Genomic DNA, 16,223 nt, shown 5'->3' with positions numbered 1-16,223 from the left:
TCTTGTACATCTTCATCAGAGCTCTTGGCTGACTAGGTGCATCATCAATGAGCAGTAATATTTTGAAAGAAATATATATATTTTTTTCTGAGCAGGTTTCAACAGTGGGCTTAAAGTATTCAGTAAACTGAGCCATAAACAGATGTGCCGTCATCCAGGCTTTGTTTTTCCATTTATAGAGCACAGGCAGAGTAGATTCAGCATAATTCTTAAGGGCCCTAGGATTTTTAGAATGGTAAATAAGCACTGGCTTCTAATTAACATCACCAGCTGAATTAGCCCTAAAGAGAGAGTTAACTTGTCCTCTGAAGCTTTGAAGCCAGGCATTGACTTCTCTTCTCTAGCTATGAAAGTCCTTGGTGGCATCTTCTTTCAATAGAAGGCAGTTTTCATTTACACTGAAAATCTGTTGTTTAGTGTAGCCATCTTCATCAATGATCTTAGCTAGATCTTCTGGGTAACTTGCTGTAGCTTCTCCATCAGCACTTGCTGCTTCACCTTGCACTTTAATGTGATGGAAAGATAGCTTCTTTCCTTAAACTTCATGAAGCAACTTCTGCTAGCTTCAAACTTTTCTTCTGCAGCTTCCTCATCTCTCTCAGCCTTCACAGAACTGAAGGGAGGTTAGGCTTTTGCTTAAGGGAATGCTGTGGCTGGTTTCATCTATCCAGAGCACAAAAACTTTCTCCACATCAGCCAGAAAGCTGTTTCACTTTCGTATCATTTATATGTTCACTGGAGTAGCACTTTAAATTTCCTTCAAGAACTTTCCTTTAACACAACTTGGCTGTTTGGCAAAGACGCTTATCTTTTGGCCTATCTTGGCTTTCAACATGCTTCGCTCTGTACACCTAATCACTTCAAACTTTTGTTTAAAGTTAGAGTTGTGCTACTCTTCCTTTCACTTGACCATATTTAGAGGCCATTGTAGGGTTATTAACTGGCCTAATTTCGCTATTGTTGGGTCTCAGGAAATAGGAAGGCCCGAAGAGAGGGAAAGAGATGGGGATGACCAGTTGATGGAGCAGCCAGAATATGCACATTTATCAACTGACCATCTTATATGGATGCAGTTGGTGGCACCCCAAAACAAAACAGCAACATCAAAGATTGCTAATCACAGATCACCATAACAGATATAGTAATGAAAAAGCCTGAAATAATGTGAGAACCACCAAAATGTGAAACAGACAGACATGAAGTAAATATATGTTGGAAAAATGGTGCTAATATACTTGCTCTGTGCAGTTTTCCAAACCTTTAATTTGTAAAAAATGTAGTATCTGCAAAGTAAAACAAAATAAGGTATGCCTGTATTCTGAAATTCTCCAATGGAAAATGTGAAGAATTTCTAGTTTCAGGCCTTAAGGAGATTATTTCTGGTGTTGTTGGAGAAAATTCCCATAAGTAAACAAATTAAAATAATAATAATATTAGCACACATCAAGAATATTTCTGGGAAATGATAATATTGCTATCTACCCCTGCTCCTCTAGTGCCTCATCCTGGCTAAGCCTCTTCTACAGAGAGCTTTTGCAAAGTGTGATTTGATTCAAGATGGCCATGTCCTACGTTGAGTCTTATTTCCAGTTTGACCCCATCATGGAGGTTCAGAGGGTGGAGGAATTTGGGGTGATTCCAGGAGATGTGGAACCCAGCACTCACCAGAAGCTAAGTGTCGGATGATGAGCTTGTGGCAGCGGTTCCAGTGCCCAGCCTTAAATAAACAAAGGGCCTCTAAGTGCTTGTCAGATTCCATGTGTGCTCGCACAGCTTTGGCCTCGTGAATCCATTCGGCAGGTACACAGAGCTTCTGGGTAAGGAAAGTCTCTTTAGCCCAAGATTCAGGGGTCTCCAACAGCTGGCAGTGCCGGGTAAGCAGCTCTCGAACAGCCTTCTCACGTATGCTATAGGGAGAGATAAGCTAGAATAAATCCCATCCTCATTCATGGAGAAGGCCGCCCCAGGCAGCCTAGAGTGGCCCTTGGGGCAGTCTCTTAAACTGCAGGTCTTTTTTTTTTTTTTGATGGAGTTTCACTCTTGTTGCCCAGGCTGGAGTGCAATGGTGTGATCTTGGCTCAAGGCAAATTCCGCCTCCCAGGTTCAAGTGATTCTCCTGCCTCAGCCTCACAAGTAGCTGGGATTACAGGCATGTGCCACCACACCCTGCTAATTTTGTAATTTTAGTAGAGGCAGGGTTTCTCCATGTTGGTTGGGCTGGTCTGGCACTCCCAACCTCAGGTGATCCACCCGCCTCAGCTTCCCAAAGTGCTAGGATTACAGGCATGAGCCACCACACCTGGCCTAAACTATGGGTCTTGATCACTTTAAGCTTCACTAAAAAAATCAAAGGTGATCACACCAGTATTAATTTTTAAAAATAACAGCATTGGCAAGGCACAGTGCCTCACGCCTGTAAACCCAGCACTTTGGGAGGTCGAGGTGTGTGGATCACATGAGGTCAGGAGTTCAAGACCAGCCTGGCCAACATGGTGAAACCCCGTCTCTGCAAAAAATAAAAAAAAAATTAGCTGGGTGTGGTGGCAGGCGTCTGTAATCCCAGCTACTCAGGAAGCTGAGGCAGGAGAATTGCTTGAACCCGGGAGGCAGAGGTTGCAGTGAGCCGAGATCGCGCCATTGCACTCCAGCCTGGGTGACAAGAGCGAAACTCCATCTCAAAAACAAAACAAAACAAAAAAAACACATAGCATTAATTTTAAAAAATAAAGTATTTCATGTTCAAAAAGTTGGGGCTTGGCTGGGCGCAGTGGGTCACACCTGTAATCCCAGCACTTTGGCAGGCTGAGGCGGACAGATCACAAGGTCAAGTCATTTAATTTCAGATCAAAACTATTCTCATTGTGGACTCTTTTCTGAATTCCTAAGCTTTTCAATGACTTCCACTGTCATCACAACTACCTCCTCTTTTATATTCTTTTTCAGGAAACAAGATCTGCTTCTCCATAGTCAACTCTGAAACATTAGTCATCCTATCAAGCCAGTGTGAAATCTTTTACCATGTGAAATCCTTTATGACTGTGTTTAAATAAACTTAAAAAAATAGCCTGGGGTCATTTCATTCCCTGTTAAGGGGGAAGAAGAAAGAGATACTGCTTAAAGAGAAATTGCTTAAGTCTTAATAAGAGTATGCTAGATGCTTTATACTTTTACTCTTTTTAATTTCACAATCACCTTTAAATAGAAACTAATGTTATGCTTTTACAGGCCAAAAAAAAAAAGGCTTAGAGAGTTAAGAGAGTATCTTTATCCAAAGTCAAAAGTAAGCTTTATCCTAGGTCAAAGTGAGTACATGGTAGATCTAGAATTTAGACCCAGTTTCCTTCCACACCATGCAACCCAACAGTGCAGCATAATGATAAGAGCACAGACTCTGGACGAAAGTTGGAAACCTCACTCTGCCATTTACTAGCTGTGTGACCTTGGACAAAGTTAAGCTCTGTGTCTTGGGTTACTGACCTGTAAAACAGAGATAATAACAGTGTCTATCTCACAGGTCATAATGAACATAAAACAGTTAATATATATGGTGTACAATATAAACATGTGTAAAAGCACTTCAAGTACTACATAAATGTTCATTTTTTGTAATTACTGAAATACCATACTGCTATCATTAACAAAAATCTCCAGCCTTATCTTGTTCAAACCACAGTGAAAAGACATTTCTCCAGTTCTCTTTAAGGACAGAGAATCAGGACAGAGAATCAAAACACATATACCTAAGCACAAGGCTGTGTTAATAAATACAATACTATCAAGCTTAAGGAATGGGTTGGTGACAAGGGATGACCAGAGAAAAAGCAAGCCAGTGGACAGAGAAAAAGCAGGGCCCTTTTTGCTAACCCATTACTTCCCTGCCATGGAGTCACTGAGGCAGCTCAGGCAGCACTATTTCTGTGTAATTCCTAAACATGCCACATTCATCTGAATCTGGGATTCAGAAAAGAGCCCACGATGAGGAGAACAGTTCTGATCTGAAATTAAATGACTAGTTTTTTGGCCCAGGCATAATGCTACTGTCCCATCTGGGCATATCCTCTCATTTCCACTTCATTATTTCCTATTCCAATTTCACAGGTTCTTCGATTCTTACCTCTATGAAGAATTTCTCTGATCAATGCAGTTCACAGACATCTTTTTTTCTCAGACTGCTGAGACTTTGTGATAAATATTATAATTTGGCACTTAATCAAAGGAAGTCTCAGTTTTAACTAGTTTACACGAATACAGAAACAGTCTAGGCTAAGGGTTTAACTATCTTGAGGCTTATCACACACTGGATCTAACACACAATCTACACAACTACTTGCTAAACTGAACCCTGAAAGACTGTGATTCCTTTGGAACTGCTCTGTAGTGTTAGATGTACCCAGTGGGTTCAACGGCTTCTCACTCACCGTGAGTTGTCAATGTGCAGGAGGACAAAGATGGCCCACTCCCAGAGCCCCTCACTTTCAAGCTGGCCAGCGTAACTGGCCTGTAGCACACCTTCACACTGCGCTGAGAGATGGGTGTAGTTAAGAGCCCTCAGCACTTCCCACAAGTGCCAGCTTAGGCGGTAGTCCAAAGGATCTGCTGTTATGCTTCGAGGCTCCAGCAGTTGGTTGAGATCATAATGTCTGCAAAGAATGTGTTGAGAGTCAACATACACAGCCAGGAGACAGCTTGTACTGATATGTCAACTCTTCTGCTTATGTCTAAGACAATAAAAGAACCTGAGGGTAAAAGCATTATAGGCCTTCTCTCCCTCTGAGCCTATGTTTTATCAATCTATTTCTGGGTTCAGCCAGACTTTAGATCCTACAAAGAAACAAGGCACCTTCTCTTCTAAGGCTGTGTGATCTAACAGGTTTGCTGGTAATGGTTTGGCATATGTATTTTACCATCCTGATACAGGGAGTCTTCACAGTTCTCACCCTTCCATTCCTTCATTATAACGTCATTACCTTTTTTTTTTTTTTTTGAGACGGAGTCTCGCTCTCTTGCCCATTTCTGGTATTTTGAAGTATCCTTTTCTTTCTTTCTTTGACATATTTAAAACTGCACATATCTAGAGTACACAATTTTGATGAGCTTTAACATATGTAGACACCTGTAAAACCACCATCACGATCAAGAAAATAAATAGAGCAGAGCGCGGTGGCTCACGCCTGTAATCCCAACACATTGGAAGGCTGAGGTGGGCGGATAGATCACTTGAGGTCAGGAGAGTTTGAGACCAGCCTGGCCAAGATGGTGAAACTCTTGTCTCTACTAAAAATACAAAAATTAGCCAGCTGTGGTAGTGCATGCCTGTATTCCTGGCTACTCAGGAGGCTGAGGCACAAGAACTGCTTGAACCCAGGAGGCGGAGGTTGTGGTGAGGTGAGATCATACCACTGCACTCTGACAGACTGAGACTTCGTCTCAAAATAATAATAATAATGATGACTCAATTGTAACCTCAACCTCCTGGGCTCATGCGATCCTCTCACTTTAGCCTCCTAAGTAGCTGGGACTACAGGTGCATGCCACCATGCCCACCCAATTTAAGAAATTTATTTTCGTAGAGATGGGGTCTCATTATATTGCCCAGGTTGGTCTTGCGCTCCTGGGTTCAAGTGATCGTCCCACTTCAGCGTCACAAACTGCTGGGATTATAGGCATGACGCACCATACCTGGCCTGCTTTCTTATTACTGAATTTTCAGAGTTCTTGATGTATTCCTGGATACAAGTTCTCTATCAGATCTAAGAATTGCAAGTATTTTCTCCCAATCTATGGTTTACCTTTTCATTCTCTTAATAGTCTTTCTATGAGAAGTAGTTTTGAAATTTTGTTGAAGTCCAATTTACCAATTTTTTTCTCTTATGAATTGTGTTATTTAGTGTCCACCTAAGAAATCTTCTGCCTAACCTACAGCTGCAATAATTTTCTGCTTTGTTTTCTTCTAGAAGGTTTATAGTTACGTTGAAATTTAGGTTTGTAATCCATTATGAGCTGGATAACAATAGAGATAACCAATGAAGCCAGAAGGTGGTTCTTTGAAAAGGTCAATATGATTGCTAAACTCTAGGTACACCAACCAAGAAAAAAAGAGGACGCAATTATTGAACACAAATTACCAGCATCAAAAAGAAAGATATGTTGTTAAAGATCCTACAGATATTTAAAATGGTTAACAAGAAAATGTTATTAATAACTTGATGCTAATACATTTTGTGACTTTAGGCTGGGTGCGGTGGCTCACGCCTGTAATCCCAGCACTTTGGGAGGCCAAGGCGGGTGGATCACGAGGTCAGGAGATCGAGACCATTTTGGCTAACAAAACAAGGCTGGGTGCAGTGGCTCACGCCTGTAATAGACATTTTAGCAAAGATGTACAGATGGTAAATAAGCACATGACAAAGTGCTCAACATCATTAGACATTAGGGAAATGCAAATGAAACAATGAGAATTTCCAGTATGGGAAGATGAAAAAGTTCTAGAGAGGGTGGTGATGATTGTATAGCAACGTGAATGTACTTAATGCCACTGAACAGTATGCTTAAAATGGTTAAAACAGTAAATTTGGCCAGGCACGGTGGCTCACACCTGTAATCCCAGCACTTTGGGAGGCTGAGGTGGGCGGATTACGAGGTCAGGAGATCCAGACCATCCTGGCTAACATGGTGAAACCCCGTCTCTACTAAAAATTAGCTGGGCATGGTGGCGGGCACCTGTAGTCCCAGCTACTCGGGAGGCTGAGGCAGGAGAATGGTGTGAACCCAGGAGGCAGAGCTTGCAGTGAGCCGAGATCACGCCACTGCACTCCAGCCTGGGCGACAGAGTGAGACTCCGTCTCAAAAAAAAAAATAAATAAATAAAAAAATAAAAAATAAAATAAATAAATAAAAAACAGTAAATTTTAGTTACATTTTACTACAATAAAAAACTACATTCTGTATAATTAATATAGTTAAATACTGGCCAGGCGCAGTGGCTCACACCTATAATCCCAGCACTTTGGGAGGCGGAGGCGGGAGGATTACTTGAGGTCAGGAGTTCGAGACCAGCCTGGCCAACATGGCAAAACCCCATTTCTACTAAAAATACAAAAATTAGCCAGGCTTTGTGGCGCATGCCTGTAACCCCAGCTATTCAGGAGGCTGAGGCAGGAGGATCGCTTGAACCCAGAAGGCAGAGGTTGCAGTGAGGCAAGATCACGCCACTGCACTCTAGACTGGGCGACAGAGACAGACTGTGTCTCAAAAATATATATATGTATTTAAATATATATATATTTATATATTTATATACATATGTATATATATTTATATATACATTTATATATACATATTTATATATACATTTATATATACATATTTATATATATATTTATATACATATGTATATATATATTTATATACATATTTATATATATTTATATATATATTTATATATATATTTATATATATATTTATATATATGTTTATATATATGTTTATATATATATATTTATAAAAAATCACCTTGAAGATTTGAAATGAGATGAGCTATCTGTGTGACTAGAGGAAAAAAAAACCAAAAACTTTAAGTATTTCTAAGGTAATGTAAGAAGACATCTCTGCTGCGTGCAGCGGCTGACACCTGTAATCCCAGTACTTTAGGAGGCCAGCGCAGGTGGATCACTTGAGCTCAGGAGCTTGAGACCAGCCTGGGCAATGTGGCAAAATCTTGTCTCTACAAAAAATACAAAAATTAGCTGAGTATGGTGGTGCACTCCTGCAGCGCTCAGCTACTCAGGAGGCTGAGGTGAAAGGATCGCCTGAACCCGGGTGGTTGAGACTGCAATGAGCCATGATCATTCCACTGCACACCAGCCTGGGTGACAGAGCAAAACCCTCTCTAAAAACAAAACAAGGCCGGGTGCAGTGGCTCACGCCTGTAATCCTAGCACTTTGGGAGGCCGAGGCGGGCAGATCACGAGGTCAGGAGATCGAGACCATCTTGGCTAACACGGTGAAACCCTGTCTCTACTAAAAATACAAAAAAATTAGCTGGGTGTGGTGATGGGTGCCTCTAATCCCAGCTACTTGGGAGGCTGAGGCAGGAGAATGGTGTGAACCTGGAAGGCGGAGCTTGCAGTGAGCCGAGATTGCGCCACTGCACTCCAGCCTGGGCAACTGAGCGAGAGAGTCCGTCTCCAAAAACACCAAAAAACAAAACACCAACACTGAGATAGTTCTAATTACATGGTTAGAAATAATAATAGCATGTGTTAATATATTATTGTTGGACACATAAACCACTCTGCATTTCTTTCTTTTTTGGAGACAGGGTCTCTCTCACTCCTATTGCCCAGGCTGGAGTACAGTGATGCAATCATGTCTCACTGCAGGCTCGACTTCCCAGGCTCAGGTGATCCTCCAACCTCAGCCTCCTGAGTAGCTGGGACTACATACCACACATGGCTAATTTTTTTTTATTTTTAGTAGAAACAGGGTTTTGCCATATTGCCCAGGCTGGCCTCGAACTCCTGGGCTCAAGTGATCTGCTGGCCTTGGCCTTCCAAAGTTGTTGGGATTACAGGCGTGAGCCACGATGCCTTGCCTGCATTTTTTTTTTTTTTTTTGAGACAGAGTCTTGTTTTGTCACCCAGGCTGGACTGCAGTGGCACGATCTTGGCTCACTGCAACCTCCAACTCCCAGGTTCAAGTGATTCTCCTGCCTCAGCCTCCTAGGTAGCTGAGATTACAGGTGCCTACCACAACACCCAGCTAATTTTCGTATTTTTAGTAGAGATGGGGTTTCACCATGTTGGCCAGGCTGGTCTCAAACTCCCTGACATCAAGTGATCCACCCGCCTCAGCCTCCCAAAGTGCTGGGATTACAGGTGAGAGCCACCGCACCCCACTGTCTGCATTTATTTTTATTTTTATTTTTGAGACAAGGTCTTGCTGTGTCGCCCAGGCTGGAGTGCAGTGGCGTGATCTCTGCTCACTGCAAGCTCTGCCTCCCGGGTTCACGCCATTCCCCTGCCTCAGCCTCCTGAGGAGCTGGGACTACGGGCGCCCGCCACCACGCCCAGCTAATTTTTTTGTATTTTTAGTAGAGACAGGGTTTCACAGTGTTAGCCAGGATGGTCCTGATCTCCTGACCTCGTGATCTGCATACCTCGGCCTCCAAAACTGCTGGGATTACAGGTGTGAGCCACCGCACCCAGCCGCCTGCATTTTTTAGTAAACACGTACACACAGATTCACATATACACACACAAACCAAGATACTACATGCCCAATAAAATGGTAAAATTTAAACAACTAATAATATCAAATTTTAAAGAGGATTTAGAGCAACTAGAGATATTACACATTATTGGTGGGAATATAAAAATGATATAATCACTTCTGGATATGTTCATAGCAGATTTATCAATAATGGCCAAAAATAACAAAACCTAACTGTCCATCAACAAATGAATAGATATATAAATCATGTACCTCCCCCCCAAAAAAAAACCCAAAACTAACTTTTGATACATATAAACATGAAAAAAAATTATGCAGAATCAAAAAAGCTAGGCACAAGGAGCATACAGTATGATCTCCACATAAAATTCTAGACCAGCAAAACTAATTTATAGTAACAAAAAGCTAGTCAATAGGTATCTGACTGATTGCAAAGGGGCACACAGGTGTTTTTCAATGGTAGTGGAAATAGCAGCTTAGCTGTAATGGTAGTTACAATGCGATAGTTACTATAAAACTTATCACACTGCATACTTTATTATATGTAAACTATACTCATTAAAGTTGATTAAAATAATTTTTAGACTTCTAATTCTAGTTCTAATGCTCTTTCCATTCAACTACTGTTAAGTTATATTTGGTAGTTTATATGGACTTACAGCAATCTGGGGACATATAAAAGGGAAAGGACGCAGCAAAGGACTCCCTTGGGGCTCATGGAGCACTCAAATGACAATAAAGCCTGGCTCTCATTTACCTGTCACTGTAGAGTTTTAGAAGGTGAAAGCAGACATCTCGAAGTGGTGTCTCTGAGTTTTGCTCCTCCGCTATCACATAGCCAGAACCCTCCAGATACGAAGGAAGTGGCGAACAGGCATATCTGTCACTGTCAGAGGTATTCTGAAGGAATAATTTGATAAAACAATACATTAGCTCCCAATCAGTTTTACTAGATGCCGTCATGTTTCTTTTCTTTTTTTTTTTTTTTTTTTTGAGAGGGAGTCTCACTCTGTCACCCAGGCTGGAGTGCAGTGGGACAATCTCGGCTCACTGCAACCTCCGCTTCCCAGGTTCAAGCAATTATCCTGCCTCAGCCTCCCGAGTAGCTGGGATTACAGCTGCACACCACCACACCCGGCTAATTTTTGTATTTTTAGTAGTGACAGTGTTTTGCCATGTCGGCCAGGCTGGTCTCGAACTCCTGACCTCAGGTGATACACCTGCCTTGGCCTCCCAAAGTGCTGGGATTGGAGGTATGAATGACCGCACCTGGCCTAGATGCCATTATGTTTCAAATTCTTAGGACACCTGTATTAAGAATGAATAGACAGCCATGTGGCTTGAGCCTATAATCCCAGCACTTTGAAAGTGGGAGGACTGCTTGAGCCAAGTAGTTCAAGACCTGCCAGGGCAAACAAAGCAAGACCCCATCTCTACAAATAAAAAAATAAAATTATTTTTTTTTGTAGTTCATAAGCATGATGATTGGGTGTTCATGCATGCGTGTGTGAGATGTGCCACCCTCGAACCTTGTGAAGATATTGGCATATTACCCGTCTGACATAAAAAGATAAGAAAAAAAAAATTTTTTTTAAATTAGCCAGGCATGGTGGTATGCACCTGTGGTCCCAGCTACTCAGGAGGCTGAGGCAGGAGGGTCACCTGAGCCCAGGAGGTCAAGGCTGCAGTGAGCTGTAATTGCCCCACTGCATGCCATTCAAGTTTTGGGTGACAGAGTGAGACCAGATCTTGATTAAAAAACAAACAAACAAACAAACAAAAAAACCTGGGCACGGTGGCTCATGCCTGTAATCCTAGCACTTAGGGAGGCCGAGGCAGGCAGATCATGAGGTCAGGAGATCGAGACCATCCTGGCTAACATGGTGAAACCGCGTCTCTACTAAAAATACAAAAAATCAGCCAGGCGTAGTGGCACATGCCTGTAGTCCCAGCTACCCAGGAGGCGGAGGTTGCAGTGAGCCGAGATTGCGCTACTGCACTCCAGCCTGGGCTACACAGCGAGACTCCATCTCAAAAAAAAAGTGAATAGACAACCCAAAGGATCTATCAGGGATTTTTAACATTTTTTGGTCAATGATGTATTTCATCTGTCTTCAATGGACTGGTAAAGATTTCAGGTAGCTATCACTAAGCCCCCATACTTATCTTGCCACAATTCTTAATATACTCAAGTTTCAAGTGTTCTCTTACTCCTAACAAATAATTCTGAGAGAACAATACGAAAGACAAGTATAAAATACGAACAGTAAGATAATTCAAGAACTGATGGCATAAAAGTAACAATACATTAACCTCAAAACTGACAAGGAATATAAAATATTATATTTAGCGGCAAATTTCAGAACTAAGTTTGAAGATAAACCAAATCTGAGGTCAGGCTGTATAACAGGGAATTCCCAAAGAAGTAAGACAGCATTAGAAATGAAGAAGAACCCTCTGATTTAGAGGCAGGAAAACAGCAGTGACAAAGTCAACTGTGGAATCTCATGATATTAAATAAAATAAAAACGACACTTGGAGAAGTAGCCTTGTCCAGAGGAAGGAATAAAGGATAGTTTCCCATCAGATTTCCTGGCTCCGCTTCAATTTGACAATACTTTAACACCCAGCAAGATTTTTGCTTGGCTCTATTGGCCACATATACCTGAAATGCTTCTTCATACATGCTAAGCGCCCTAGAAATGGAGGCTGTTGGTGGAAGCAAATACCAAAGATGGATAGCCAGGGAGCGTTTCCAATCCAACTGGGAGCACACGTTTATTTGCTTATTTTCTGAGAGCTGCCACACCTGTGGGAAACAAAATCATCACCATGGCTATATTCTACCTTGTTATTACCTGTGTGTGCAAAAACAGTGAAGTGAATATTCACTTATTCAAGGAACATCTTAAATGATTCAGATATAAAATATACAAATATAATAAAATCTCACAGCTAGTGAGAGGGAATATTGATTATTTACTTATTTTTATTGACCAACTGATCGATCGATTGATACAGAGTTGCACTATGTGGCCCAGGCTGGTCTTGAATTCCTGGTGTCAAGCAATCCTCCCTCCTCAGCCTCCCAAAGCATTGTGATTACAGGAATCAACCACTGTGCCTGGTCCCAGGATTTAAACAATCAATCAATCAGTACTCAAATGAGATGAGAGCCATTGAGAGCAGAGAGATCTTCTCACTGTCTATGGTTGTCAATGTATAAAGCTTTAAAATGAGCATAAGTTCTGACCAGCTATATTTTTATTTCTGAAAATTTAATTTATAATACTTTAAGATAATAATATAAGAGGTAGGCAGTGATAAGAGAAATGGCTTAAAATAATTATAACCCAACAGCCATAAAATGGAACATAAGTGGCTATAAAAAAGAATAATGCCAGCCAGGCACTGTGGCTCACACCTGTAATCCCAGCACTTCGGGAGGGCGAGGTGGTTGGATTACCTGAGGTCAGGAGTTCCAGACCAGCCTGGCCAACATGGTGAAACCCCGTTTCTATTACACATACAAAAAAAAAAAAAGCCGGGTGCAGTGGATCATGCCTGTAATACCAGCACTTTGGGAGGCCGAGGTGGGTGTTATCACCTGAGGTTGGGAGTTTGGGACTGGCCTCGCCAACATGGTGAAACCCCGTCTGTACTAAAAATTCAAAAATTAGCCAGGCGTGGTAGCAGGCGCCTGTAATCCCAGCTACTTTGGAGGCTGAGGCAGGAGAATCGCCTGATCCTGGGACACAGAGGTTGCAGTGAGCCAAGATTGTGCCACTCACTCTAGCCTGGACAATAAGAGCGAAACTCCATCTCAAAAAAAAAAAAACAAAACAAAACAAAACAAAACAAAAAAACAAAAAAAAAAACGCTTCATGACATGAAAAAATATTCACATACAGTAGGTTTAAAAAAAAAAAAAGCTGCAGGGTGCCGGGCGTGGTGGCTCACGCTTGTAATCCCAGCACTTCAGGAGGCTGAGGCGGGTGGATCACCAGGTCAGGAGACCGAGACCATCCTGGCTAACACGGTGAAACCCTGTCTCTACTTAAAATACAAACAATTAGCCAGGCGTGGTGGCGGGCGCCTGCAGTCCCAGCTACTTGGGAGGCTGAGGCAGGAGAATGACGTGAACTTGGGAGGCGGAGCTTGTAGTGAGCCGAGATCGCACCACTGCACTTCAACCTGGGCAACAGAACGAGACCCTGTATCAAGAAAAAAAAAAAAAAAAAAGTGCTGCAGGGCTGGTGTGGTGGCTCATGCCTGTAATCTCAACACTTTGGGAGACCTATAGGTGGCAGGATCCCTTTAGGCCAGGAGTTCAAGACGAGCCTAGGCAACATACTGAGACCCTATCGCTATAAATTCTTTTTTAAATGAACAAAATAAAAATAAAAAAAATCACAGAACTCCTATGTATAATTTATTTCATTTGTATATACAAACATGTAAATAGGAACAACATATATGTGGATGTAGACTTAAAAATTAGCTGTGTATGGTGGTGTGTGCCTGTAGTCCCAGCTACTTGGGAGGCTCAGGTGAGAGGATCACTTGAACTTAGGAGATGCAGGATGCAGTGAGCCAAGATCACCCCACTGTACTCCTGCCTAGGCAACAGAGCCAGACCCTGTCTCAAAAAAATTAATTAATTAACTAAACTAGAATATTTCTGGGAAGATAAATTATTTATAGTTTACCACTATATGATATGGGATATGATACATTTTAACATTTTAATTTCTATACAACTAGATTTTTAAAAGTGTGCCTGCCTGCCTTTATAATTTGAAAATTGTCCAATGTGTAACACATTTTGTGTAACTGTGCACAATTTACAAAGATCACTCCTTGCCTCAAACTCAAACCAGCTTCAATTTATGAAAAAACCAATGTGAGATATTATGGTAAAAGTAGAAGATACCGGTTTTCCAGCCAACAGAGCAAAGATGCGCAGTCTCTCATCCTGGATGAAGGAGTCTGCTTGGAGCTGATGCCAATCCACCAACTGCATGGTGAGCAGCTCCCGGACTGACTGGCTACCCACAAACTGAGATAAAAGAAGAGCAAGACGATGATCACCTATAAGAGAAATGGAAGTTTTTTGGTTATTACTAAGGGTTTATGGACTTCGTCAAACACTTGGGGGCATTATCTTTATTTCTTCCAGCCTTCAGAAGGGAGGACTTAACATTGGTAACTGCTTTCTGCAGTAGTGCCAAAATATTGATGAAAAACTTACCATTTTCTGCTTGGATAGAAAATTTGCAAAGTAGTTTAACCTAAATTACCTATAGACCGAATAGCATATAGAAATCAACAACAGATCTACCACTACTTCTGTGATACTAGGCAAGACACCTCAGCTACAAAATGGAGGAAAACAGCCCGGCATGGTGGCTAATGCCTGTAATCCCAGCACTTTGGCAGGCCAAGGCAGGTGGATTACTTGAAGTCAGGAGTTCGAGACCAGCCTGACCAACATGGTGAAACCCCCGTCCCTACTAATACAAAAATGGCCGGGCGTGCTGGTGCACACCTGTAATCCCAGCTACTTGGAAGGCTAAGGCAGGAGAATCGCTTGAACCCATGAGTTGGAGGTTGCAGTGAGCCAAGATTGCACCATTGCACTCCAGCCTGGGCAACAAGAGCGAGACTATCTTAAACATAAAAAGGAAAAATGGAGGAAAACACTGGGCACGGTGGCTCACACCTGTAATCCCAGTGCTCTGGGAAGCCAAGGCGGGCAAATCACTTGGGGTCAGGAGTTCGAGACCAACCTCGCCAACATGGTGAGACTTTGTCTCTACTAAAAATACAAAAATTAGCCTGGTGTGGTGGCACGTGACTGGAGTCCCGGCTACTCAAGAGGCTGAGACACGAGAATCACTTGAACCCAGAAGGCAGAAGTTGCAGTAAACAGAGACTGCACCACTGCACTGCAGCCTGGGTGACAGACCAAGACTCTGTCTCGGTGCGGGGGGGGAGGAAAAAAAAAGGCCGGAGGCAGTGGTTCACGCCTGTAATCCCAGCACTTTGGGAGGCTGAGGCAGGTGGATCACCTGAGGTCAGGAGTTTGAGACCAGCCTGGCCAACATGACGAAACGGCATCTCTACTAAAAATACAAAAGTTAGCTGAGTGTGGTGGCACGTTACCTGTAATCCCGGCTACTCAGGAGGCTGAGGCAGGAGAATCGCTTGAACCCAGGAGGCGAACGTTGTAGTGAGCCGAGATTATGCCACTGCACTCCATCCTGGGGGACAGAGCGAGACTCTGTCTCGAAAACAAAAACAAAAACAAAACAAAAAACAAAAAACAAAAAAAAGGGGGGGAGTAGTAAAGCAAAAGCTTTTAGTAACCTAAAAGGCAGTACCTTTACCAGAGGTTTAGCCTTACAGTCAAAATAAAAAGGAAGAAAGTGGAGTCTATGAATGAACAGCCCTAAGAATCTGACTCTGGCATACCTTTAGATCCTCTCCTACTACATGTTGGTGTCCTGGTGAGCATAACCATTTTTTAATGATTCATAATAAGTTCACAGAAGATCAATCCCAAAGATAAATTCTCACTGTACAAATGCACAAAGCCCATAAATAGTACCAGGCTGAGGCTGGATGTGGTGGCTCACGCCTCTAATCCCAGCACTTTGGGAGGCTGAGGCAGGAGGGCTGCTTGAGGCCAGGAGTTTGAGACCAGCCTGGTCAACATACAGACCCCATCTCTATTTAAAAAATAAAAATAAAAGAAAAAAAGGAAGCTACCAGGCTAAATGTATAGTGATAGTGGAATGCAACAAGCCCTTTATATAGCTTACTGATTCTGGCTTTTCCTGTGATTTGTTCCTTATAATCCCAAAACTGGCAAAACCCTTCAAAATAAATCCAGTCGATGGCTCCAATTAGTTGGCTTTGGATAAATTAGGTTCCAACAATCAAGGTTTGAATAAGGATCTGATCATATTAGATTAAGCTGAACTATGCCA

At 42.2% G+C, this 16,223-nt stretch overlaps 1 protein-coding gene and 1 non-coding gene across 15 annotated transcripts in view; one reads left to right on the top strand and one right to left on the bottom strand.

Moving 5' to 3' along the window:
* NUP98 (nucleoporin 98 and 96 precursor) overlaps positions 1 to 16,223 on the bottom strand; it is a 118,815-nt gene that overhangs the window by 6,535 nt on the left and 96,057 nt on the right. For 8 of the 14 annotated variants that reach the window (XM_054525948.2, XM_054525951.2, XM_063728161.1 and 5 more), the window contains 6 exons: positions 14,165 to 14,322; positions 13,302 to 13,445; positions 11,897 to 12,040; positions 9,989 to 10,131; positions 4,419 to 4,640; positions 1,666 to 1,907 (listed from right to left, as the gene is read on the bottom strand). In XM_054525948.2, the coding sequence (XP_054381923.1) occupies positions 1,666 to 1,907; positions 4,419 to 4,640; positions 9,989 to 10,131; positions 11,897 to 12,040; positions 13,302 to 13,445; positions 14,165 to 14,322 (1,053 nt within the window). The remainder of the gene's footprint in view (positions 1 to 1,665; positions 1,908 to 4,418; positions 4,641 to 9,988; positions 10,132 to 11,896; positions 12,041 to 13,301; positions 13,446 to 14,164; positions 14,323 to 16,223) is intronic. The other 6 variants (XM_054525952.2, XM_024254762.3, XM_054525956.2 and 3 more) reach the window with 1 other exon arrangement.
* Positions 10,689 to 10,794, top strand: LOC112135659 (small nucleolar RNA U13). The gene has a single exon (XR_002916915.1). It is a non-coding gene; the product is annotated as a small nucleolar RNA U13 (small nucleolar RNA).

Source organism: Pongo abelii, chromosome 9 (assembly GCF_028885655.2).
Source record: "Pongo abelii isolate AG06213 chromosome 9, NHGRI_mPonAbe1-v2.0_pri, whole genome shotgun sequence".
NCBI lineage: Eukaryota > Metazoa > Chordata > Mammalia > Primates > Hominidae > Pongo > Pongo abelii.
The sequence above is the reverse complement of the archived record's forward strand: the minus strand, read 5'-3'. Positions and strand labels throughout refer to the sequence as shown.